This window comes from Cygnus olor, chromosome 1, assembly GCF_009769625.2.
Source record: "Cygnus olor isolate bCygOlo1 chromosome 1, bCygOlo1.pri.v2, whole genome shotgun sequence".
NCBI classification, from domain to species: Eukaryota; Metazoa; Chordata; class Aves; order Anseriformes; family Anatidae; genus Cygnus; species Cygnus olor.
The window spans coordinates 29,342,159-29,368,278 of record NC_049169.1 but is presented as its reverse complement, the minus strand read 5'-3'; the positions used below and the strand labels follow the sequence as shown (position 1 = coordinate 29,368,278).

General features: G+C 36.1%; 1 protein-coding gene across 5 annotated transcripts in view; it reads right to left on the bottom strand.

Annotated features, from left to right (window-relative positions):
- Positions 1-26,120, bottom strand: part of DOCK4 (dedicator of cytokinesis 4) — a 249,294-nt gene that overhangs the window by 46,642 nt on the left and 176,532 nt on the right. For all 5 annotated transcript variants that reach the window (XM_040550612.1, XM_040550631.1, XM_040550644.1 and 2 more), the window contains exons 25-31: positions 24,500-24,634; positions 20,414-20,512; positions 13,270-13,364; positions 5,591-5,666; positions 3,829-3,929; positions 3,117-3,175; positions 841-989 (exon numbers count right to left, since the gene is read on the bottom strand). In XM_040550612.1, the coding sequence (XP_040406546.1) occupies positions 841-989; positions 3,117-3,175; positions 3,829-3,929; positions 5,591-5,666; positions 13,270-13,364; positions 20,414-20,512; positions 24,500-24,634 (714 nt within the window). The remainder of the gene's footprint in view (positions 1-840; positions 990-3,116; positions 3,176-3,828; positions 3,930-5,590; positions 5,667-13,269; positions 13,365-20,413; positions 20,513-24,499; positions 24,635-26,120) is intronic.

The following is a 26,120-nucleotide window of genomic DNA, read 5'->3' as shown; positions in this document are numbered from 1 at the left end:
ACCAAGATGTTGTCAAGATATTTTATTACAGAATAAATCTGCTAGAATTTACATTCAAACCCAAGCTGAAAAAACAGAGAAGCAGAACAAGCAGATTTTTGCCTTCTCATTCTTAACACTTCTTAGCATTTGGATGGTTATTTTAACAATAAGCTTATATACTGATAGTGAAAAGCTACCTACTTACATCATAGGTACTCCTCCATTCTTAATAGTTTGGTTTGTGTTTGTGATATAGCTCCCACCCTAAGCATTATGATTGCTTGGTATCAATTCAAATACTTCTGATTTCCTTCATTTGACAAAGCATGAAGGAAAGCACTGAGAAATAGTTTGAGGCAGCCTTAAAGAAGTGAGTGGGAGCTGTGGGAGCAGATGGCACACTTGGTCGTTCCTTCCTAGCCCGTTAAGAAGGTGTTTGAGCTGCAAGAATACTTGGATCCTTACAGAAGAACATTCCTCAAGGACCATCTGATCTTTTTTTTCATACAAACCCAAAGGGAAGCTAGTTGAATCTTACCTACTGCTGTAAAGTAGAAATGAAAAACCCCACAACAAAATCAGCCTTGTGGAAGACAACTGAAGTTTTGCTCTTCACTTTGGCAGGCCATAGATTTTATCCTTCATGTTACATCACTAACATGAAAGCAGAATTTCATTCATTGCAGAATCTTACTACCCCTGCACACAGTCAAAAGGGAAAACCCTGGTAATCCCTCTCCAATGGGTATAACAATATTGTGGGCACCTTCTCCACCCTCAATGCTAATGAATCGGACTGGCACTCTCTGAAGTGCTTGAATTTCAGTCCTCTTTTATAAATGGCCTCACATACAGTACCTGCTTAAAGTTGCCACTTCGCCTTTGCTCCCAGTCCATCATGTCATGGAAAATGGGAATCATTACATTCCTCAGGTCTGGCTGAGGAATCAAGGTCACTTCCAGGAAAGGGCCAATCAATGCTGGAATAAAGTGAAGCTTGTGTTCCCCTAAAATGAAAGTGAACATGAACTTGAATGTGAATTGGGAGTTATCAAGCAATCCAAATACTACCTGAAGAATTAAAAAATAGAATTCTAAATGCCTACAGATTTTTACCTAGCCTCCATCAGAGCATGGGCTATTTTGTAAACACAAAAAGCGAAGAGAAAAGCTGCAGACAACAGGAGAATACATGGCCAGAGTAATTTATCAGATTTTATTATGCAATACTGAGTTCAAATGTGACAGTGGGTTACCCATATCCCAAGTTAATCTTCAGGAGGAGAACAAAGACAAAAAGCACTCTGGGCGTTTCACTTTTTTTTCCCAAGAATGGTTTGGGTACTGTGCTCTACATTCTTGTGTTTACAAAATGGCTAACTATCTGATATTACACGCTCATCTGAAAGAGTTAAGTACTTTAATTTTTACCTATCTTTAGTTTTGTGAGTACAGAAATGGAAGTACATGTTTTGACTGCAGCTAAGGAAGATGTGACTCAGCTGTTCTGAAAACAACTCCTTTTCAAAATCAGTGCTAAAACACCTTCCATTAGCTCATCACACTCTACTCAGCAGAAACTACAAAACTAAGGTCTTGTCAGGAAAGGAAGGAATGGTATATAGCAAAAACTGACCATTTAGTTTCGGAGATCTTCAGAATAGGAGGATTATAATCACAATACGCTGACTGTCCAAGCTAGGAATCCATTTCCATCCCAGCCTATCTTCCAGTGGACAGTCACACCAGACTGACACTCTGTTTGGTATTTGGACAAAGGAAAACCACAATCCTCTATGCTGGAAACGTTCTGGGATGCATACCCATATGAACGCAAGGTGACCATACAAGGACCAAAGCTTATGATGAATTGCACTGCCAATACAACTTTGTAATGCTGACTAGCATTAATGTAATGCTGACAGCAATTACATGAAATACCCTGCCTGCAGGATTTAATTGGACACGTTATCAGATGAACTCCATGGTGTACACAACAGTCCTTGCCCCTATTAAAAGGCATCATGATTCCCTCCTTGCCTGCGTAGCTGGCTTCTGTTCAGCAGAAAACAATGTGAGAAGGAAAGTGATGCACACTAAAGTCGTATCCTAGCATGCAGGAAGGAGATGGGACCCAGAAGTGGATCCCTGATATACCAGTTTAGAAACATCCATCGTGTACCCAAATAAGTTAGAGTATGGATGCCTTAGAGTCACTAATCAATAGTAAGTACTGTAAATAAGTAAAATATGCTACACGACAAATGTTAACAACATTAATAAGCAAATATTTCTAATTTTGGATATTTATCTTTCTAGTACAGGCTGATCAGAAAGTCCAGTTTTATTACTACTACATATCTTGCCAGGGAAAAAATGTATAGAATTGAGGTGATAGATCTCAGTAACCACTGATGACCTTCATATCTTTAATTAGCCCTTTAATGTGTTAAACTAATGAATAATTGAAATATAGAGATGACAAACTTGGTATCCCAAGCTTATAATCAGTTTTGATTATCTTCCCAAACAACATCTAATTTCTCCAAGGCTTATATTTTTAAACAGTTTGTACAGTTATTGCTTATAAATATAAAAATGTTCCTAAGTTTATAACCAAGCATTATATTTTTCTCTTGTTGTCCGACGTGTCATTTATGCGTCAGTTGCTGATTTGTTTATGCCTTTATATTTTAGTGCAGCTAGGACTTAAGGGAAGATTTGATGCAAATCCAGCATCTCAGGAGAGCTTCAGAATTGAGATATATGCCTGTTCCATAAACTGTTTGCCAACAGAACTAAAATCGTGAACTTAAGTATATTTTCAGGCATAATAATTCTGCCCCAAATGAGCAGTACTTTCTCTTCTAATTTTCTTTGACAGGTTTCTTTTAGTTCTCTCTGAAGAAATAGGGAGAGGTCCAACACAATAGAAGTATCAGTGCTTAGAAAGCTGGGTTTAGCTATAAAGAAGGGAATTACAAATGACGAGGGTTTTCTTATACTTGAATCAAGGCTTCATGTGGACTTAATTATCATCAACTCCTCTATTACTGGTAATTGTATTTAATAGTTGAAGTAACAATATGTGCTTTTCAGTTTTTGAGCTTCTGACAAAGTGTTTAACTCCTTACCTAAATTTTGCCACATGCTGAAGATTTCACATCCCATCGTTACCCGCATGTCACCATATCTAAAATACATTAAAAATAAAGCAAAACAGTAGAAAATCATTTAAGAAAATCAAGTTCATACATCATTCTGTGACACTGTTAAATGAAATGTCTCATATGTTGTTCATAAAAAAAAATACTTCAAAGAGATGCTTTCTTCCAACTTTTTGCTGTTTCCGTTGTACGCAGCTAAAACTAGATTTCTACATTCAGGTGGATTTGCAATATTGTCAAAAGTTTTGGTTCTTTCTAAGTGATATACATCAGCAATATAGCTGTGAAGCAGCAGCTGTTTTTTGTAGTTCCCTGAGAAACAAATAGTTTTCCTCTAGCTTAAAGAAATACAATTAATTCAATACAGATAACAGTGCAATGCCTACCAGAAATACCTGAATGAGTCTGAATTAACTAATGCATGAACTAGAAATTAGTGTTGGCATTGCTACAACATGTCTATTTCGCTCCCAGTATCTGAACTAATTTGGGCACTTGTACGAAGGCTGCCATCAGCTCAGATGACCTATACAAAGGAACAGAACCAACTCTCATTCAAGCCAGTGGAAATATTGTTACTGTGCTCTTTTGGTAGGTCCTTTTTGCAACCTCCCACATCTTGCATTTTGGGATGTGTTTGATCTATTACAGTTTTCTAGAAGCTGACAGCAATACTTACTTTTCTAAAACCTTTTTTTTCTTGGAAGGTGTGAACATCTCCAGTTGAAGACATAACTGGTTTATAAAAATGACAGCAAGAAAAAAGTAGGAATCCCATATCTACAATAAGCATATGGCATTTGGTTATTTCATTTTCTCAGTACTACCATTTTATGACCACTCAACATGCAAATTTTCAAATCACATCACTTGTTTCAGTCTCAGGTAATAAATTACCCAAAATGTTTTTGACCAGATTTCTTTGCATCCAAGTGTACTTTCACCAGTCCCAAAATGTTCAGCAGAAATAATCTATTTTACATATTCTACATCTCTTAAATGTAAAAGTTTCAGAATTGCAGATATATATATATGTATTTTTTTACAACCCTGAACCAGAAAACCAGGAAACCTTACCTTCTAAATTTGGAAATATGTTTTTGGTATATTTAAGTAAGGACTACAAAAAGTTCTGCATCTAAGTTCTGCCTTTAAACCAAAAGCATTCTGACACCTAAAAAGCTATCACATAAGAGAATGATCATTTTCTGGCCTGTTCTGCTTTCTAACTTTATTTGCAAGTCTCGCTGGACAAAAGTTACAGGCTTCCCTGGACAAAACTGAAGCCAGGCTTTGTTATCAAATTGTAAATATACAGATGTTTGTGTATATGTTTTTAGAATCGGGTGTTGAAATTTCTACAAAGAAGATTAAAAGATAAATTTAACATCAATTAAAATATGATTTCTTATTACTCAATTACTCAATGCTCCATGGCAGGAGGAATGAAGAAGTGTAAGGGTAGCCCTATTGCAGACTGCAGTTCTGCAGGATAGTAACATTGCTAAGGAGGTTTAGGGAACATAGATGCCTGGTTTGCAGGTAGTTCTTTAATCACATATAGCCTCTTATATTGCAGAACTTTGTAAAGGACAAGCTTCCTCCTTTTCAGTTATGCCCAGTAGATAAATATGCATTCCTTCCAATCTCTCCTACAGGAGTCTGGATTTTCAGAGAAGCATCCACAACTCTGCCTGAATTCAACAGGAGCTCTGTCTTCTCAAAGAAGAAAAATTCTGCAGTTTTTATGATGAAGCAATTAGACTAATGCCTCTTGGTTGGACAGAATATTTGTTCTGGTTTCCATGGGAATGGGCCATTTTGGACTCACTCCAAGTCTTGTCATCTGAATCCTAAAAACATAATTCTGTAATTCATGGTTTATCATAGGTATTATACCTCACTGTATGAGGTACTCACTAACGGGCATGCATATTTGTTATGGAGTGTCAAAATTTTAAAATTTAAGTATGCAGCAAGCTAATCGGTCCTGAGAGAAATTAGAGAAACACAAAGCCATATTTTTGATAAATTTACATTGAGTCAAAAATTGGATTAATCTTCCTTTCTGAGGTAACTGGGAAATAACAGAGAAATAAAGAAAAATAGTTTCTGTAATAAAAAAAAGCTATACAAAAAAATGAATAAGTAGTCTACCATAGAGACTGAAAAAAAAAAACACAAAAATTAAAACAAAACAAAACACAACATTCTTGATTTTTAAGCCAATCCTGTATTAAAACAAACAAACAAACACAAATAAACACAAGCAAACAACAACAACAACAACAACAAACTTAATCTCTGAGCACTTGGAAATGCTGATGTGGTGTATGTTGTAGGTATTTAGATGCTGGAGCTAAGTATAACAACAAACAACCAAGCCACAGGATGATGTAGCAGCTATTGCATCTATCTTACATTAGATATGTTTACTCTACCTTGTAATCAAAGTTTTCATTCAAGAAGTTTTTACGAAGGGCATCCGAAAGGTACAAGACTGTTGTAATGATCACACTGGTAGGAACAGAATAAAACAGAGAGTAGTTTTCATTACGGGGAAATTCATAGGTAATACTCACAGCCAATTTTTCAATGAAAAAATAGATGTACAATGTAGGGTAATATTAAATACTGCATTGTAAACATACACAAATGCCTGACTACTAACAGCACCTATTGACAAAGAACTTGCACATCAAGAAAAAGAATGAATGTGCTGAAAATAGATTATCTGTAAAGAACAACAGAACTGTTAAAAAAGAGAAATGATAAAATTTGTTATGCAAATATTGCTGATATCACATTTAATACTAATATATACAGTTGGGCAATTTACTTTTAACTTTCTTGGTCCCACAATATGTGCATATAAATGCAAAATATCTAGTAGTTACCATATATCCAATACTGACAGCCCTATGGACAAAATGCCTTTTTAATGACAACGGATAAATGCAAAACTGCTTGAACTCTGTGAGAAATATTGGCATCTAAAGATCTCTGTTCTGATTGTTGCCAATGGTTGTACATCCAGCACCTCCTGGAGAAGCTGGCAGCCCATGGCTTGGACAGGTACACTCTTTGCTGGGTTGAAAACTGGCTGGACGGCTGGGCCCAGAGAGTGGTGGTGAACGGACTGAAATCCAGCTGGTGACCGGAGCTGGGGGTCGGCCTCTTCTCACAGGTAACTAGTGATAGGACTAGAGGGAATGGCCTCAAGTTGTGCCAGGGGAGGTTTAGGTTGGAAATTAGGAGACACTTCTTCTCAGAAAGAGCAGTCAGGCATTGGAACGGGTTGCCCAGGGAGGTGGTGGCGTCACCGTCCCTGGGGGTGTTCAAGGAAAGGTTGGACGTGGTGCTTGGGGACATGGTTTAGCGGGTGACATTGGTGGTAGGGTGGTGGTTGGACCAGATGATCTTGGAGGTCTTTTCCAACCTTAATGATTGTATGGTTCTATAATTGTCATACACGGACACTTGCCTGAATTATATTATTCTTAGATAAATATAGACAACCAAAACCTCTTCACAGTGATCATCACCAGGTGTCAATAACAATCTTCATCACTGCAGCAAGCAAACAGCACTTGGCAAAATGCAAGTTTGATTATCTACAGAAACAGAACATCCTCAAAGATTGTTTAAATATATACCATTTCAGTATGTCAGCCCTTAAGCCAACTTCTGCTGCACTTGTGTCTATCAACTTACTTGGTCAAATCAAAAATCCATATAAACCATTACATTCTTTTCGAAAGTAGTCGGTAGTGAATGCTTATGGAGTAAGAAAAGAAGGTAAATACAGAATGATCTTTTTGCTGTTACACTCATGTATTTCACAACAATCAGATGTTTAAAGACCTTCTGCAAATAAGGTTACATCTGTATATTTCATGCAATTGCCATCTATCTGCTGTTAATACATCTAGATCTTCTTTGCACATGGTTCTTGACCTGTACTGTATTACAGTGCTAAAACTTGTTTCCCTTTCTACAGTTTGTACTTCATTTTTCATTTTTTGCAATGAATTTAAGATAAAATGTTTTACTAAATATAATAACAAATACATAATAGTATATATTTTTTATATTATATTTTTCACCGTCACAGCAGTGAGGAATTATACATTAACCAACCCACCTAGGAGATAAATAATATTTTTCTTCTGGCACTTTTGACAAGATTTCAAGCTTATACATACAAAATGGCTATATATCATTTAGCTTTTCACTAGCTGAAATGCTTACTTCCATTTCCCAACTTTTAAAATGACTGCCTCTGTCAAGCTTTACCTTCTGGTTCGATGCGTCTGAACACCTGTAACAGTTAAGTCTGAGACTGTTTTTAGACCACTGTTTGATTCTAGGGTTTCCTTATTTCTAGTTCAATTGCTCAAAAGTAACTTTCATATGTATTATTTTTTCAGCAATTATATTGTATCTTAGCTTTTTTATCCAAGTAGTGTTCCATGTTTAGCACTCGTTTGTGCAGTTTACCCTATTCTTCCACCAACAGGGAGGTACAGTGTTTGCACAGCACTCCCTATTGTAGCATGGAAAACAAAGTGAAATGTTAACAATATGTAACATAAACAAAGCTAAGAATCAATGCAGGAATAATAATAAGAATCCCCTCATTCTTGTATTTGTGCATGATTTAATTTACAGTCCATATGTTTGAAAAAATGGAAACAGTTTGCACATTTCAGGAAGATGTTCTGATAGAAAAGGTCAGTTCATGAGAACCATTACTATGTAAAATTTCAACCTAAGTCCAAAGTAATAAATCTCTGAAAAACTATATGCTAGAGAAAATAGTTTTCTTCCCAAATCCCCCAAACATCCCCCAAACTGCAACCGTAATGCCAAGTTTACATTACATAGATCTATTTATATCTGAAAGGATTCCTTTCTTGCCACATTCAGATGTTAGGTGAAACTGAAGAGAATGATCTGCTTAAATCCATATGAGAAAATAATTAGAGTAGAATTTTAACTGCAATTTTTAGAAGACTTTTTCAGAATTTTCCTGAGATAGCAAAATAACTGCAGTGCAAGTAGTCGTTGCTACAGGCAACATAGCTCCACTTTGATTTATTTAGTAAGCCAAATATATGATACGGTTTAGTTGATAAGATGTGGGTCTGTAGAGTGAGATTGTGTATGTTGTAGATTAAACAAACAAACAGACTGAGCATAGAAAGATGATGCCATTGTTTATGACCTACAAACTGCATCCTCAAGAACTAAAATCAGGTAGGACAGAAAACATTGCTAAGTGTGGGGGTTCTCTCCCCTCCTCCTACAAATAACATAGGTTCTGTAAAAGAAAAAAAGCAGAAACGTGCAAAGCAGAGAAAGCAGCCAGAGGACAGATGGACAGCTGAATGATCCAGTTCAATTATCCACATTCCATGTTGCTTCCCAGCCAACAATTTCAAAATAACAAATATTTATTTAAAATCTATTTGAGTATTAAACTAGAAAACATTGAGCTTGTGACAAAACTTTCTTTTCCTCCTCTTACCACCTGCCACAAGTTTGTTCAGAAACCCCGACTTTAAAAGAAGAAAATCTCTGCTTTTAGCTACTCAATTATTCTGGGCACATATACAAAATGCTAACCCGAGGCCTGGTTAGGGCACTTCTGACAGAGTGGCATCTCCATCAGATTTGCACAGTAAATCTTTCTGCAATAAGCTGTTTGAAAAGTTCATGGCAGCCCCCAGAAGTTCAACAACTTTTCTGATGCCTGGAATGTGCTACGACAAACTGGATTTGCTTGGGCAGCCAGCTGCAGAAAATGAAAGCTCTTTTCCCATTCTGGTATGGGGCAAACACATAACACATTAGCTTCTCATTTTAGCCTTTGCTGTTGCAGAATAAAATCTTCAAAAGCACTAAGGTGTTTGAACAGAAGAAAGTGTCTTTCATATTTCATAAATAAACAATATTCACATAAATGTGTATATACATAACATTGCACGTATATAAACTTATTCATACATGCATATCTCCATATACTTATGCTCTGTGACAGACAATGGCGCAGAACCATTTTTACACGTTCAGTTGTAAGCAACATTTTGTATTACATAAAACCAAGGAGGTTGTTAGCAACACTTTGTATTACATAAAAGCAAGAATTTTTGTTCATTGTAGGAGTCTCAGACTCCCACACCATGGGAACTAACAGGATTCTTCAAAGCAGCCATAATGATGAAACCAATGCTAATTTGATGTCTTCCTTTATTGCGTATTCTGTTTGAATTAATGTTTTTAAATAATAATAATGTCTTCCAATTGTCATTGAATTAGATAACCAAAAGGATTTTCTGTTAAAAGTCAGTATGCCCAACTGTCAGCAAATACATTTGTAAATGTGTTATAAACAATACATTATAGTAAATCTTACTCTATAGATCAATGATTTTACTATAAATAATCATATTCATAAATCCATTTTGTAGGCTCTTAGAATTCAAATTGAGAATTGGATGATCTAGCATCTCTACTATTCAACAAAATGCTCAAAGGATGAGATCTTTAAACTGAAAGCTTCTTGCACAGCAAGGGCAGTGGAAAATTAATTCATTGTTACATAATACGTGGGCACCGTATGTTACAAATATCAAACCTTTGCTCAGCAAGTAATAGGAACCTCACTTTGCTTTCTGACAGCCTCCTCAATTGTTAATGAAACATGGCACACCTGGAGTTCAGCTGAGTCTGTTAAAGGCTTTCAAAAGATGTCAGTCATTTAAAGCACTGGATAAGTGATCCTTTCCCTAACCTCAGGGTAAATTGAGTGACCATTACACTGTTATTTCCAGTTGAGAGAGACATTATGAAGGTGTTATGCAAAAGCTTCAGGTTTAGTCTGGCATATCTTACTGCTTATTTTATGTACAAAGTGGGTCTGTCCTATAATGAAAGAAATAAAGATGATTTCTATAAAATATATAAAAGAAAAATAATCTGCCACTCTATTAAAATCCCTGATAGAAATATTAGATAACCATAGGTAATCACTTTGCTTTGCTGAATGTATCCTGATTAGCTCAATACAGATGTTACATGGTTATGTAGTTTAAACAGAGTTAATTGGTCTCATTGCCAGAAGCTGATAAACATTGAAGACTTTTTGTGTGTACTTCTCCTTCCATCACACAACTCAAAAAAGATCTATTTCTCTGTTTTAGTACTATGTATGCCTTCTTAAATGTTAATTTATATCTTGAATTTTAGAAATCACTAGGTGACTTTGTAATGCTAGTCATTAATGCTTTCTCATGATGGATATTCAGACATTCAGAATTATAGACCATGAGTGTATCATCGTAAAGTATCTTAGTTTCTGGCTAGTTCCAGATTTGTCTTCTTGAGCTCGCAGTACCTTCTCTTTTGTTTTATCCCAGACGGCATCCAAGTACCAGATACTACATAATTACTGAAAATACTGCAACAAGAAAAAATTCTAGAAGCCAGGGGGCAGCAATATTTTTATATATAATTAATACATATTAGAAAGACTATTATGTCATTTTAAGACCTAAAAATCTTTCAGGTAATTGAAGTTCTGCATGGATAAATAAGAGAAAAAATGATTTTTTTTTCCCCCTCAGGAAAAGCTTATTACCTGATTATACCCTTACTAGGACTCATTTCTTCCCTAGGCTCAGACAGTCTAAATCTCTCTTCCTGTAAATACCAGACAGTTTGAATTTTTATATCACTCTGGGGAGAGTGGAGAGCAAAGATAGTGCTGCTGGTGATGTGACTGCAGCGATGGCGAAGCTCCCAAAACACATGCTGCCTTCAGATTAGCTACAGCTTCTCAGGCTGAAGCCCAGACAGCTGAGAAGGGGCTGTCTGACCCAGGAAACATGCCAGTGATTTTATTCCTGGGAAGAAGGAGTTAGAAAAAAAAATAATTTTTTTAATGGATTACTTGATTATGCTCTTAAAAGGATGTGCAACACCTTGCAGGTTTTCCTTGTAGACATGAACAGGGCTAGAGTTCAAGAAGTTTTGCATTCAGTTGCAAAGGGGCTCAGGTTACTGGCAGCACTCTGGTTCAGCAAGCGGAGGGAAGAGATAACAGCTCACAGGCACTTCTGTCTGGTGCAGGCAGTGCCCTAACCTCTCAACCTGCCTCTGCAATCTCCCCTTTTCAATAAAAGATTTGGGGTTGGGAAAATTCCAGCCAAGCTACTGCTTTGAGTCTCTTTGCCACTTCCTCAGGGAAGTTAACAGAAGGCAGCCTCTGAAATGGCAGTGGGGGAAACAAGTGAAAGGATGGCATTCCCATTTAGAAAAACTAGTCCAGAAAAACTAGTGTCCTGCACCTGAGGAGAGAACTGAGGTGGAATTTCCTTTCTGCTGCCTCGAAAAGAAACAGAAACTAACCGTCAATATGCAACATGGGAATGACGGTTCTTCAGTTCACACCACACTTAGGCAAAACATCTGACCAAGCCTCTGTTACACACAGCAAAGCAGATCTCCTCCACAAAGGAACATATACCTAGCAAGGTAAATTACCAAATGCTGAATTGGTAAAGGTGTGCTAACATGCCATTTGCTGACAGTAATGCTTATGCAATTGCTTGTTAATGAGTTCAGTTCGCCAGCTTCTGCCTGTCTTCTGTGACTGACAGGACTGGACACAGAGTCACAGTTTCACCAGAGTTGGTTAAAAGCAACATGACACGGAATAATAAAAGATGTTTGATGCTCACTAAAATACTAATGCAAGCAAATACTCTTTTTGCAGAACTTGCTAACAACATCTTTAGCATATCTGAACACCACCACTCCAAGAAACACATGCCAAGGTCGTTCCTAAATCTTAGTTTTGTACATGTCAGCTGTTGCAAAGCCATCTGCCAAGCCAGCTGTTTCTGGAATATGTAGCGATTTCTTAGATTATATATGAGGCTAAGAGTTCCTATGTTTTTCCCTCTTTCCTGTGTTTCTCAATTTATTTCTTAAGCACTATTACCAGATGCATCATATCGATTCTTTGATTATTAACATTTTTTGCTGGAATTCAAATCTGGAAAGATTAGCACTATTAAATCATGTAATAAAAATGAGCAAAAAATTTTATTTTCTCAAGTCATGATAAAGCTTGAACAAACGCTATGTCAGGCACATACATAACATCTATTATGAATACAAATTTTGCCAAATTTAATTGTAACCAGAAGATAAGCACTAGTTGTCCGTACAGCACTATGAATTCAAATTCTTTTTGGAGCTGATAGGCACAATGAAGACTAAAAAACAATTCATAAGGCATTGCAGTTTAAGTAAATCCTAAATTCTGGATTCCTATGTCTGCTCAATACAACCTCCCTCTTCTGCTGACACTGATTTTTAGATAATTGTGTTGACTGTTCAGCTGGCTTATCTGATCCAAAACTAAGCCTACATAAAAGGATAGCTGGTGACACAGGTGAAATAAAATTCAATAGTTCTAGACTTACTATAATGACTTCTCAGAAATGCTGGGAACCTGTTTCTGTAAAAATAAGGCCAGAGCAAAGAAAGAATGGCTCAAAGGCAGGTTATATCCCAAAGTATCACTAGGCAATGCTTAGAGCCCCATGCTACTGTTGCCTGTGCTGTGCCTCATTTCCTGATTTGTGATTTTTCTGACAAGCACTAAATTAACAAACATGCAAAAACATCGTTAATAATATTATAGCAGATAATTTCTTCTTGAGAGCAAACAGATCTCTACCAACTCAGCATTTCAACAAACAGATTTGAAATGAAGTTCTGTTGAGATCTGTCATTTGCTGCTTGGAAAACAAAGCTGTTGATGCTTAGCATCTTCAATCTGTAGAAGTGTTTCTGAGTTACCAGTTCTACGTTCTTACTGAAATTTAGAAGATAAACAGGAACAGATTATACTATGAATTTGTTGTGTAAAATAAGTGCAGGGATTTTAAAACTTAAACCCAATCTTAAATTCAAAAATGAAAAACTGCAGCCAGCGTTATAGAGTATATTTTGCATTTTTATTATATACATCATATAACTGTGTTTGCTTACACCATGATCTTCACATACACCCCTTATTTTTTTGTTACCATTAAAAATGTCTTACTTGTTTGCAACCAAACGCATCACTGTCCAGTCTTTGGGAAACATCTCTGGTCGTATCAGTATCCGAAATACAGTGAAAATCTGCAGCAGGAAATCCTGTGGAAGGAAAAGAAGCAATCTTATACCTCTGGTACTTTAAAAAGAGCAGTGAGCTTTAAAAATATCTTAATCAGAGGCAGAAAAAAATCATTATAGAAATAGCAAATTGCACATTTATTTTCAAAATATATACCTTTTAATATTTTTTCATCGTTGATTCCCTAAGAAAGCTTTAAATAGCAATTTAATTCATTTTTTCTTAAAAAGAGAAAAATAATTTAATCTGCCATTTGATTGACAGCAATACATAAGATAAATGTCAAAGATGCATTTGGTTTCCACCCATACACTTCCACAAATGTGATCCTGAGAACAATTTGCAAATCAAAAAAGCACTTTACAAACACCACAGAGTTCTGAATACCTCCTTAATCATGCCAGGTTTTCATCACATTCAAGATTTATTCTAAAAGTAGCATTATTTGGTGGGAAAGAGAGAGAGTGCAATGACAATTTTATCATTGGGTTTGCAAAGACCAGTGAAGTCAACAGCAACGTCCAGACCCCTGAACTGCTAACACAGCCGTCTGTCTGTATGCAGGTCACTTAACCCTTCAGCTTCATTTGCTGAATACATACAAGTAGTAAATGCACGAGCTACTTTGAATGTAGAAAGCACTGCAGAATGAATGTAGAAAGAGCTCAGTATTATCATCTCCTATGTCATTTAATTCACTAATAAATAACTAAATTAAGCTATTCCTGCTATTCCTCTCAGCACAAGATTTTTCAGATATACTTTGATAAATAATGCTTTAAACAAAGGTGGTAATGGTCAGTCTTGATTGTGTACAACATTGCTTGTTTTTTTTTTTTTTTAGTAAGCAAAATGGAGCTTTTGATGTTGTGAGGAACAGGAGGCAAATGATATAATCCAACTAACAGAACTAGTGTTGTACCTGCCCTTGAAATGTTTGAAATACTGATTCTGCCCATGTCATTTGTAGAGACTGAGTTCAAAACAAGGATGAGATGAAGATACAACCAGAGGTACCAACTAATTTTGAACACCAAAATATATTCTCAAGTGCATTTACCAAAGTGTAGATGATGGGCATTGCACAACAGATGTCTTTCATTAGAGAATCACTGTAAAGGGGGACGAATGCAGGCGCTGGGAAAGGCAGCTGAGATCCCAGCACCCACCCACCAGAGAAGATTACATAAAAGAGACAACCTGTTTTCTGAGTAAGAGGCCAAAAAATCCTCTGTATTGAAGAGTATAAATGAGACTTGGTGCAGATAATACAGCATTTGAGCGCAGGTGACCAGCTTTACAGATAAACAAGTATCTCCATGAGCAACATATTTATTCCAGACTGCCTACTTATAGTTTTCCACCTTGTAGTTCGATTTCAACACTTGTGCCTCTTCCTTTTTTTTCTTTAGGGGTTACATCCTTTCCCTGTGCAGTAATCTCTGCAGCTCTGTGCAGTAATCCCAAAAACATGGCAATGCCCCAAATGCTGCTGTAGGACACTTCACAGTATTGACCCCCATTCTCCCATATCCCATTTCTATCCTGTTCACTGTCTTGACACAATACGTGTTGCTGCTGAATGGCTGCTGACCTGAAAAGACCAAATATCTGCTTTTGGGAAACCAAAGAATGGTTTAAGGACCACTTAAAACTCCAGGGTTGCATGGGGTGTAAAATTTAGTGCCTTTCAGACCCAACAGGCCACTGCCAAGCCTGTTGAAATTAATTGGCTAGTTCATAAGTTGTTAAGGAAAGAATGACAGACAGAAAGGAAGATCACATATGCTTCATTTCTTTAGGCAACTAGGCTAAGAACAGAATGAACCTTTTATTCCAAGCAAACTCGAAAACAAAGCAAATGTAGACACTGGCATTATAGTTTGGATCAGCAACACAAGGCTAATTATTTCTAATTTTAACAGAAAAAATAGAAAATCGTGTCATCAATTCAGTAATACGATTTATTAGATATAAAATACAAATTTGAAAAGCCCAAGATTGAAGTTTGTCCGTGTTGTAGTAAATGTTAAAACATACAAACAAAAATGCAGCGTAATTCAAAGCTAAAATGTAACTTGAAGAAACAGAAAATTCATTAAAATAATAGAAAAAAAATCATTTTTGCAAGATTTGCAAGATACAACTATTAAGCTTCTATTTCCGGAGTTAATCTCTGCCTAACTTATTTTTCATGTATGATTTTTTTTTATTTGATAATACATTTCCCTAGGAATCCATAAGCATGAAAATAACCAAGAGTAAAATGCCAGCTGACTAGTCTGATGCTTTGAGATTAATGCACTAGTAGCCTTCACGTCTCAGGTCTGCTCATCAGTATTCAGTGGCAGGTCTCTGATACCCAAGGAGCTCCCCTCCAACAGTTCCATACAGCAATTCCACAAAGCATTTTGATCAGCATTACAGTGACTGGGATTTTGCATGAAGTGATTGCTCATTTTTCTTTCATGGTCCAAACATTCCAAAACCATCACCAGATATAACTATGAAGTACCATTCATGGTAGATTGATTTTGTAACTATAGCTTAAACTGTTTTCTGTGCAATAAGCTATTATCTTTCATAGTTGTATCTGCTCTGCTAAACACTTCAGAATGACTTAGTAACAGATTTTAACATTTAAAAAGTGTTTTTGCCGGCACTGTAAGTGAACTAACATTTGGTTGGTTGAATACAGCTATAATTGATGTCTCATATGCCTTTTAACTTAAGTGACAGTAATGGAGTAATTTTGTCCTTTTACATACTCCATGCAACTAAATATCATCTCTTAATACTCCTACCTAGCATATATAAGCTCTAGTACTATCTTACAACACTCAAATAATATCATAATATCACAGTTCAGTTTCATTCAGCTGCAATACCTGCTTGATGAAATTAGGAAACTGCAATTCAGTGAGAAGCATGGCCTTCTGAAAGACTGGAAACTATTTAGTCATTTAATCAACACGCATCTTTGAATTTCTTTCACGTCTCCCTGTATACACGTAAAATCCTCTGTAATGCCGGGCAGACTCTATACAAGATTTCTCGGGGTAAATCTATTAGCATTTTAGTTTGGGACAACAGTCCACTTTTAAGCTAGTTGCTTGATCCCCTATGCCGTGGTTCACACTGCAGAGTTATCAAGCTACTTGTTATCAAGTCTTTGTACAGTGTCCCAGAGATGTTTTGCAGAGTGCCAAGGTGCCTACAAGAAAGATGGTTGAATTGTCTCCGAAAGTGAGTTGTTTCTGCCAGGACAACATATCCATCCTGTGGCCAAACCCTTTCCCAGATCCTCTTTCCTTCACTGCTTCTTCAGTCTACATCAGAAGCCACCTAAATTGCCAACCCCATGCCAACGAACCCTAAAAAGTCTTTGCTGTCATTAGAGAAGAGAGTCTAAGCTGTCATTAGAGAAGAGAGCTGTGGAATACACTGTGCTTGCTGGTAGGGTTTAGTACCCACCTTAGTACCCTGCTCAGGCTCCTTTAGCTGGAAGAGAGGGATCAGAGAACCGGTGAAGTTCACTCCCAGCCCCATGAAACACTCTTTTCCTACAATAGATCTCTCCTGTATATCTATCCTGCCTCATTATCTAGCATACACCAGCAGTGGATAAAGACTAGGCCTTCTGACAGGTGCTTTTATTTTGCTTTCTTTTAACCTATTAATTAAAACCCCATCCATATCAATCAAAACCATTTTGCTGTGGTCAAAGCTGCATTATGCAAATATATACTGTTCTTCTCATTCAGTTTCCCACTTCTCTACCCCTATTTATAATTTCCACTGTAATCTTTTGTCATAAATTAGATCTGAGCTTTTTTGTGGCAGCAAATATCCGCCTACAAGGGAGCCTCTGTTATGTAAATTGCTAAAAAATATATTTACCAGAATAAGATGTTATTTTGTGGTAAACAAAATAAGCATATCTTAAAAATAATACTGAAACATAAAGGAAGCATTGAAAATTATTGTCTTATTAAATTAAACGTTTCAAAAAGTGAGTGAAATAGAATATCTGGCAGTACCACTCAGCCATGAATCCCCTGACATTTCCTTCTTACTTCATTTGCACGTTTTCAAATATAAAACGCTTCTTCCATCTTCTGCTGTCTGTGGAAAAAAACTGACTCTTGAAGAAACAACTAAAATAAAAAGTCAACATGTCAGTTACTTAAACTAAATATATTTAAAAATAGAGGAAATATTTCTATGAACGCACTTGTTTAAATCATCGCTCAGATGTGTGTCATATAAAATGTGCAGATATATCTGTCATTTTAAAATTGATGTTATTCCTTCAAACTCCATTTTGCTATACTGTGATGAACAAGCTGGAAAAAGCCTTTAATAATTTTGGTATAGATTGTTATAAGAAAGAATAAGAACTGGAGTTATGTTTTGATGATGAATGACAACCTTTGTTTCCTTTTTTACAAGTATTTACATGAGTGAATTTTTGTTTGGAAAAGTGGTTTGATGGGGATAGTTTATGAATAGGAGCATAAACACTGTGCAAACATGCATTCCTGCAAACACTTGAGACAGTCTTTTTTGACTGAATTTAGAATTAGTCAAAGAAAGAAGAAATACCTTGTAATATCAGTATGCATCATTTAGAATAGAAAGATACCTATAAACAGGGGTAGACAAAGCAGAAAAAAAAAAAAAAAAAAGGAGGCATAGCAGATAGCAATTCAGAAGCCTGGGTTACACTCAGATAAGTCACTTGCAAACCCTGTATTATATATGTAGTTTGTAGTGTGGCTTACGGAACACCCAGTCCAATCTGACATCACTGACCATGGTGCAGAAAGAGGATTCAAAAATACAGCAAGTTGATGATATTTACCACTGAAGCTTAAATCCAGAAATACATACTAGCCACCAGAATAATAACTATGGTTACTACTTCAGTCTCTAAAAATACCTCAAATAAGAATGTCTTATCACAGATATTTACACCTTCTCAATCCCGATTTACTCATACTGACGTCAGTTCCTAAGGAACATATCTTAAAGCAGAATAAAATATGAAAGAAGTTCCATGCTTGGCAAACAAAGCATAGCACAGAGGTAAGTGGCAAGATCACAGAAGCACCGAATCATAGAATTGTTTGGGCTGGAAGGACCCTTAAAGGTCACCCAGTTCCACCCCCCTGCCATAGGCAGGGACACCTCCCGCCAGACCAGGCTGCCCAAAGCCCCATCCAGCCTGGCCTTGAACACCTCCAGGGATGGGGCATCCACAGCTTCTCTGGGCAGCCTGTCCCAGTGCCTCACCACCCTCTGAGTGAAGATGGTTCAAGACACACACAGTCACCTTATGATTAATAGCAGTGTCAGACTAACACATTCACTCTCATCTTTCCCTCTTCCTGTCAGTCACACATTGCAGTGATATTTGATATTTCCAAGTGAGAGGAAAAAACAATTTCTTATATTATTTAAGATTCAGAAGAGAAGGAGTGCTGCAATAATTATCATCAAACCTACTGCCACTTAATCACTGGTGGAGTTGACGCTGATTTGGTGAGATCAGAATGAGAAAAATAAACTCCGGACTTGAGTTCTTACGACCTCTATTTTGATAGCTGATGGCACGAGCTACAGCTGCTTTCCATATGTCTTTGTATAATAGTAGGGTATGCGTGTGCGGGGAATATAAATGTGTCTCAAATCAAACACCATTCAAGCAATAACTCTAGAGATTTTCATGTTCTAGAAGCACAAAAGTATGAATATACTCAACACTGTACTCACAGATATATCAAACACAGAAATCAAGCGTGAAACACCTTCAGCAAATCTAAAAATCTAAACCTAAGAACACATATCTGATCAGAACTCAAACAAAAGGGAAAATATTTTCAGAAAAAAAAATGCCTAAATTCCAACAACATATATTAAAAATTGTCTAAGGATACTAACTATGCCAGGTGAAAACAGATGGTCTAGTACTAGTCTAAAAATCTCCCACTCTATATAACTCCTAGGTAGTACTCTTGACTCCTGATAGAGATAACCTCTCAGTACTATTTTCTTTCTATCTTTCAAACTTAATATCATCACCCCACTACAGAGAAAAAGCACTCATGGATGGTATGCTCTCTTCAGAACATCTCTAAACAGGAATTTAAGAAAATCTGGAACTGCACCATGACTAGGCTCTCCATTTCAGGGCAATAATTAAGTTTATCGAATCATAATTTAAAAGTAACATCTAAAAATATACTATCACTCTAGGACGTCATTACTCTCCTATCCAGAATCACTGGCTGAATAATGGGAATAAGTGATCACTCAAGATTTCTTATGTGGATCAAATGCAGTCCTATACTAGTTTCTCAGGGTCTAGCAGAGTGGAAGCCTTGGTGTTATGTCTTTATGCAGGAAGCCTTAACTACTATTTTGTGTTGTTGTTGTTAATCCATCCCTCTCTTCCAAAAACGAATTAAAAATGCTGCGTCTCCATGAGCCTGGTAAGTCCATCAATAAAATTGGTAAAATCTGCCCTGAAAAAGTTCTGCAACTATTCTCTTACATGATCAAACAGGGCAGACAAACATTACAAGTCTGACAGGTCCTCCTGCCAAGGGACCTGCTACACAGTAAGGCAAAACAGAGCGTTATTTGAATACTCATTTATCAAGCTGTGTGTTTGTCATTGCCATATATAACTTAATAAACGAGTAAATAAATAAGACAAACAAACAAACAGCTGATGGGAAGAATCAAGCAGACCTGTGTAACCTTAGACTGACACAATCTTTACAACAGGCTTTGAGACTACTGTATATGGCCTTAAAGCAATTATATAGTCCTCCCATCTCTACTCTTTCAGTTGTCACTGTAGAAGCAATAGAATCCTAGCTCCATCACAAGAGTTGCCCTGAGTACACATGAAAATCTGTGTAAAAGCTACTAATCCAAAAAACATATTGCATTTAAACACTGATGTATTTCATCAAAGCACAGGAATATCTGAAAGAGGGAGAAAGAGAAAAGAGATATAAATAGAGACTGGAACAAGTAAAAAGACAGTTCTGGTACTTACCCTCAGGTCTTCCTTTGTACTGAAGCTATCAAGAAGCTGTTGATAATGTCTATCAGTCATTTGTCGCAAGAGTGACAGCAAACAAGAGACAAACTCCCCCTGTTCAGATAACCGCCATGAATAAACATATGAGAGATTAAGCTCATATACAGAAGACACTATAAATTGTCATATGATAAGCATTTAAAGTAATCAACAAATGCAAGGGAAATTAATGACGATTAGAAAACATTATTCCATACTTAATGAAAATACATTAATTTAGCTATAAATTTCCTTACCATTAAAAAAAATTAATTTTTACTCAAAACAGTTTACTTGCTCAGCATAATCTATAGATCCAGAAGAGCTAATGCAGTAAAAGTTTGATTTGTCAGTTATTTCCCTTGTATTTGTTTTTAAATGGATTATTTAGATTGCTAACATTACAATCTCTTTGTCAACTCTGTTTTGAAACAGAAAATAAGTATTTTGCAACAACTCTGGGAAAAATGCTAATGTTTTCCTTAAGGGAAGAAATAGCTGGGATTTTTTCAAAACATTTTTAATTGAAATATCATATTTGTCAAAAAGAAAACTCATTTATACAACTGGACAAAATTTGAAAATGTTTTGATAAAAAGTTTTCTTGGACCTACAGTGGAAGTTCTCATTAAAACATACATATACATATATATATATATGTATATAAATATATAAATGGAACTTAATCATAGGGTCTGGATTGCATCCCAGTGCTGTAGAAGAAAAATTCTAGTATCTTGCAAACTTGTTCAAAAACAGGAAATAAACTCTGGCCCTTAACTACCAGAAATGGGAACAAGACTTGGAAAACAGACGGGTATGATAACACTACTTTAAAATGCTGTCTTTCACTAGTTTTTCAAGTGAAAATTTGGGAGTATTTTCCTCTGTCTTCCCTTAAAAACAGAAAGCAAGATTAAAAAAGGAATATGTCTTCACAGAAATGGTTGTTTGGGATTTTACACTGGAAGGGTTAATACACTTGTGATTATATCTTATATACTTGGTGGTGTGTCAGGTGCTCGCTTTAACAGGCAACATAGCGGTAAACTAATAAGTATGCCTTGCCCATAATAATACTCTACACTGAAGTAATGATCCCAAATTAATTACCTTCCTGCAAAACTATTGCTGCTTACAGTGAGCCCAGCTTTCTCAAAACAACATCCGAAGTCTATAAAGTATGTTAACCTTCATGGTCTGGGCCTAACCAGCAAGGTTACAGCTGTTATCTTGTAAATATCCATAATGAAAAATTATTTCCAATCCTATCAGGTTCTTTTCAGAGAGCAAAAAGACTTGGGTGTTTTATCATTATTTTTTAAGAGTTGCAGTTTCATTGTATCGAGTCTCAATATGATTTTATCATGCTATTTAAAATAATGTAGGCTCATCTAAATAGGCAAATTTTGGAGACCTTTATTCCAGCTATAAAATTTGAGACCACTCGGATTTGGCTAAGTAGCCAAAATAAGAAAAGTAATTAAAGATATAAGTTGACCTGATTGTCAGCTTGAGTGACAAAAGTTGCGTATGAATCTTTTAAACACTTCCCTTCTTGCTTAAGCATTTTAAGCAGTCCTTTCTGGTCACCTTCTATGATCCCACACTTATTTTGACTTAGAGGAATATACTAAAAATCACAGTCTATTATAGAAAGCTGTACTATTACAACTGACAGACAGATTAGCTTTAAAATGGTACCAGCTTTAGCTAATTGTTAACTTCTAAATTTGAGCTTTTGATTTAAATTTAGGTAGCTATACAGGCAGCTAGTTTTTAGAACAACAATGAATGTTCAGCTGCATTTGTTGAACTCAATATGAAAACAAATTTTGTTAAGATTTCTGCCAGTGCTAGCCACAGACTAACTAGTCAGGGGATATGTCGGTCATGCACAGAAGCCAACTCTACAAACAAAATTGCCTTGATAAAAAACATGAAGACCAGATCCTAGTGCCCTAAATCAAGCCAAGCCGTAAACCCAAATTCACTTATGTAGAATCCTGAAGTAGTTTTCTGTGTCTCATTGAATGAGCATAATTATTAAACTAGAGGAAGCTGACAATTAAATTGCAATTCATTTAAACTCTCGGGGACTAAACTTCCAAGATTTCAAATAAATAAATATTTGCTCTAATTGGTTTGCTCTCTGCTACTACGCTTTTCTTAAGAAAACCTACAGATCCAAATTACTGATATCCTAAAGTAATTAATGTATAATTTTCACTTTCACCATTCCACTGAATTCGATGTTAATTAGTGCAACACCTGTAACACTGCCCCCCCCCCCCCCAAAGCCATGTTTTTTATTTTCTTTATGAACTGCAGAAAAACAGTGACCTGTGGGCCTATAAGATCACACTGCAATGAGTTTGGGACTATGTCCAAAAGTAAGACTATAACTGATAAAAAAAAGGTATGATAGAATTTTATCCAGTGTGCTGCCAGGATACATCTCACAAAGAATATTTTATGATGGGTGCAGCTTGAAATACTGGTAACACACTGGAACAGACTCTACTGCTGTACTTGCATTGGGTACTTCATCATACTTGCTCTACAAATAGTTCCAAAATTTGGCTCTATGCATTGCCATAAGCCCATGCTGCATGATGTTTCTACATAAATGTATATAATTGCCTTATGCTGTGCTGTGAGTCACTTCCACATTAAGTATTCTTTCAGATGCCTGTGGTGACAATGACATGGCTTTTCTTATGCATAAAAAGAAAATTTTGCAACTTGAAAGAATTTTCAGTCTAATTTTTGATAGCGTGAAAGAATTAGGCTGTCATGGTGTTTTACTAAAACTTAATCTGAAAGCGAGTGGATAGATCAGAAGAAACCAATAAGCTCAGAGCTTTGCTGCACTAGGAGTCTAATACTACAACCCCTGCTTCAGCTGAGCTTTCTTGTAATGGTCTGATATGCCACACAGAGTACATTTGTAATTTAATAATTTACAGATAAAAAACCCAAACTCTTAGATGTACAGTCCTACTGAACCACAGTGATTAAAGCTTGGTGTTATCCTATTACAGAACTTAGTCAGCTTCAAAAACACTTCAACTAATGTTTGCTCTTTGTGGGATAAAATAAACAAAAAAGGCAACAACACATTTCTTTCACAGGTTTTTCAATGCTTTTTCAAATGTTTCATCTCAGAGGAAATTCTAGTTTGGAAAGCAACCATCTATTCATTAATAAAAATGTTACAATGTAAAAATAAGGCAATTAATGAAGTGTATAATGAGATGGTAAATCACAATGCATAGTATGTTCTCTTCACAAAAAGTTACCCCCCTACTTCATACTGGGGTCATATCCCCTGCTATATTAGAACAGATTTGTCCTTCAAATGCAAACTGGGAACCTTGCTGAAAACAAAGCAAAGTAATACTTCATTTTGTTTCATCAATGCTCACGATTAGCCTTCCTGTAAATGGCTCAATTTCAACACTCCAATTTGCATGAGTTGTTGTATCACATTGACCAAAATATCATTCGTTAATCTTCTAAATCCATCCTCTATGCCCTACCTCATGTGACAGAAATGAAATTCAAATGCTCAGTCCAGAGAACAATAGAATGACTTTTGATTAATAAATTTGGATTCATACAGGCTAGCATCACAGATTCTGGAGGCATTTTTAGAGCTGTTTCATCATGTAAAAAAGGTATGCGTCTTAGGAAGTAAATTGTTATTAGTTGATACTCTTTCAGGAGTACCCACTTTCAGGAATTCAAACTTAGTGAGAGATTAAGAAGGCTATTGAAAATCTCAACAAAAGAAACAGTGAAATAGTTACTGTCCTGAAATAACCTCAAGTGTTACTTTCTTTTCTTTTATTTAAGGTCACAAAATATATATAATATAATGAAAAAATATTACCATTTCCATGGAAAATGAATAAAGTGCAAGAAGTTTTCTTTGTTCTGCTCAATCTCTGTTTAATACACAAAATCTTACAATTGAATAACAATATAAAGGCAGAATTCTCATGAATCTAATAGTTCAACCAGTGACAGTTGTGAGGTATTTCATTACAAGAAACTTACAGTCACATCTTGAAATTGGAGGCGCATAGCAGAGCCTGATGGCTGCGGTCGGCTGGTGATCTCTAGTATTGTCCTTAACAGAATATCTAGTAGGCTGTTTACAATCACATCAATTTCTTCCAGGACAGATTTTTCCTTAAATAATCAATAAAACATTTAAGTTGTAAAAACAGAAAGGTGACCACAGGCATATTTCTTTTGATGTGTCTTTAGAAGCAAATAGAAGTTTTGCAATAGAAGCTTTGCTACGAACGTTTTACTTGAAAAAATAAAGACCATTCTCAAGTTAAGATATTATTTAATTCTATTTATGTTACCACCCTACAGTTTTCAATTAATTACGTTGTACTGAAATGCAGAGGACAGTTATGGGGACTTTGAATAAATAAGCATTCATCAAATTAGCACAACTATTTTCAATTAATGTTTAGAATAATATAGGCAGGTTTTTCAGTCAAGATTATTATACATAATGCCCATATATTTTCTGGGGAAATTGCCAAGAGAGGCTTAAAGTTCAAAAAGTAGAATTCTGTTTTCACACTTTGAAACTATCACTAGAAACAAACAGATGGTGCTCAACCTTCAAGACCTGCTTCAGCAGTAAGGACCAGATACATTGCTTTCCATCAACTGAGTAGCACAAACAAATTAGTCATTTATGTAAGCCTACAACTTGTACACACACAACAACAATACAAAGAAACCAGTGTTCACCACCAAAAGAGACCATGAATACCTTAATTAGACACAAGAAAAGACTTGATGAAGTCAAGTTGTACTTTTCCCTTTTAAATCAGACGAAAATATGTTTTCCCTGTTTCAGCAATGTTTTCTGTCTCCATGGCAGCAGACAACACCATCTTCATCTGAGCCATTTTATCCACAATTTAAGATGACATTTCTTTGCAGAAAGAAACACTTCATAATCAAATGCACACAACCAAGCTAAAACTCAGCTGACAAACAGAATCATTCAACTTCGTCGGCATTGAGGTGTAGGAGTGAGATTTTTTTTTCCCTTCCTACACACCCTCAGCATATGATTTGTAACAAAACTCAAAACTCTTGTTTGGACTCAAGATGAGTCTAGTGTCATGGCCGTGTTCTCTGTCACTTCATCTAGTGTCAATCAACTGTTAACTTTGCTACTTATGAAGGCAGACAGTATTCAGTGTACTGAGGAACTGCTGTCTTGAGATGTACAAAACTCATGTACAAACTACTGTTAGAATGGCCAACAGAAAAAGAAAAAAAAATCACTTTTCAAAGATATGTCTCTTAAATTCACTTGTTCCATCAACCTCTGAATTATCTGGATCACCACAGAAGGAATAATATTGTGAACCGATCCACAAAAATCAAGTGGCAGTCACAAAGTTGTTAATACTCTGTCACTCAAAGATCACTGAAAATCACGTTTGCATATCCTGCCCGCTGGGGAGAGCTTTATGTAGACATCAATTTACGTTATGTACTTCTCTAGAGTTCATGATCAGAGCAATTTGGTGAATCCAAATGAAAGATCTGAAGTTAAGACCAGACATATAAGCCTTTCTCCCAGTCCAAAACCACAGCTATGCTTTATCATCCACCCCTTTCTCTTGTGAAGAGGTACTAA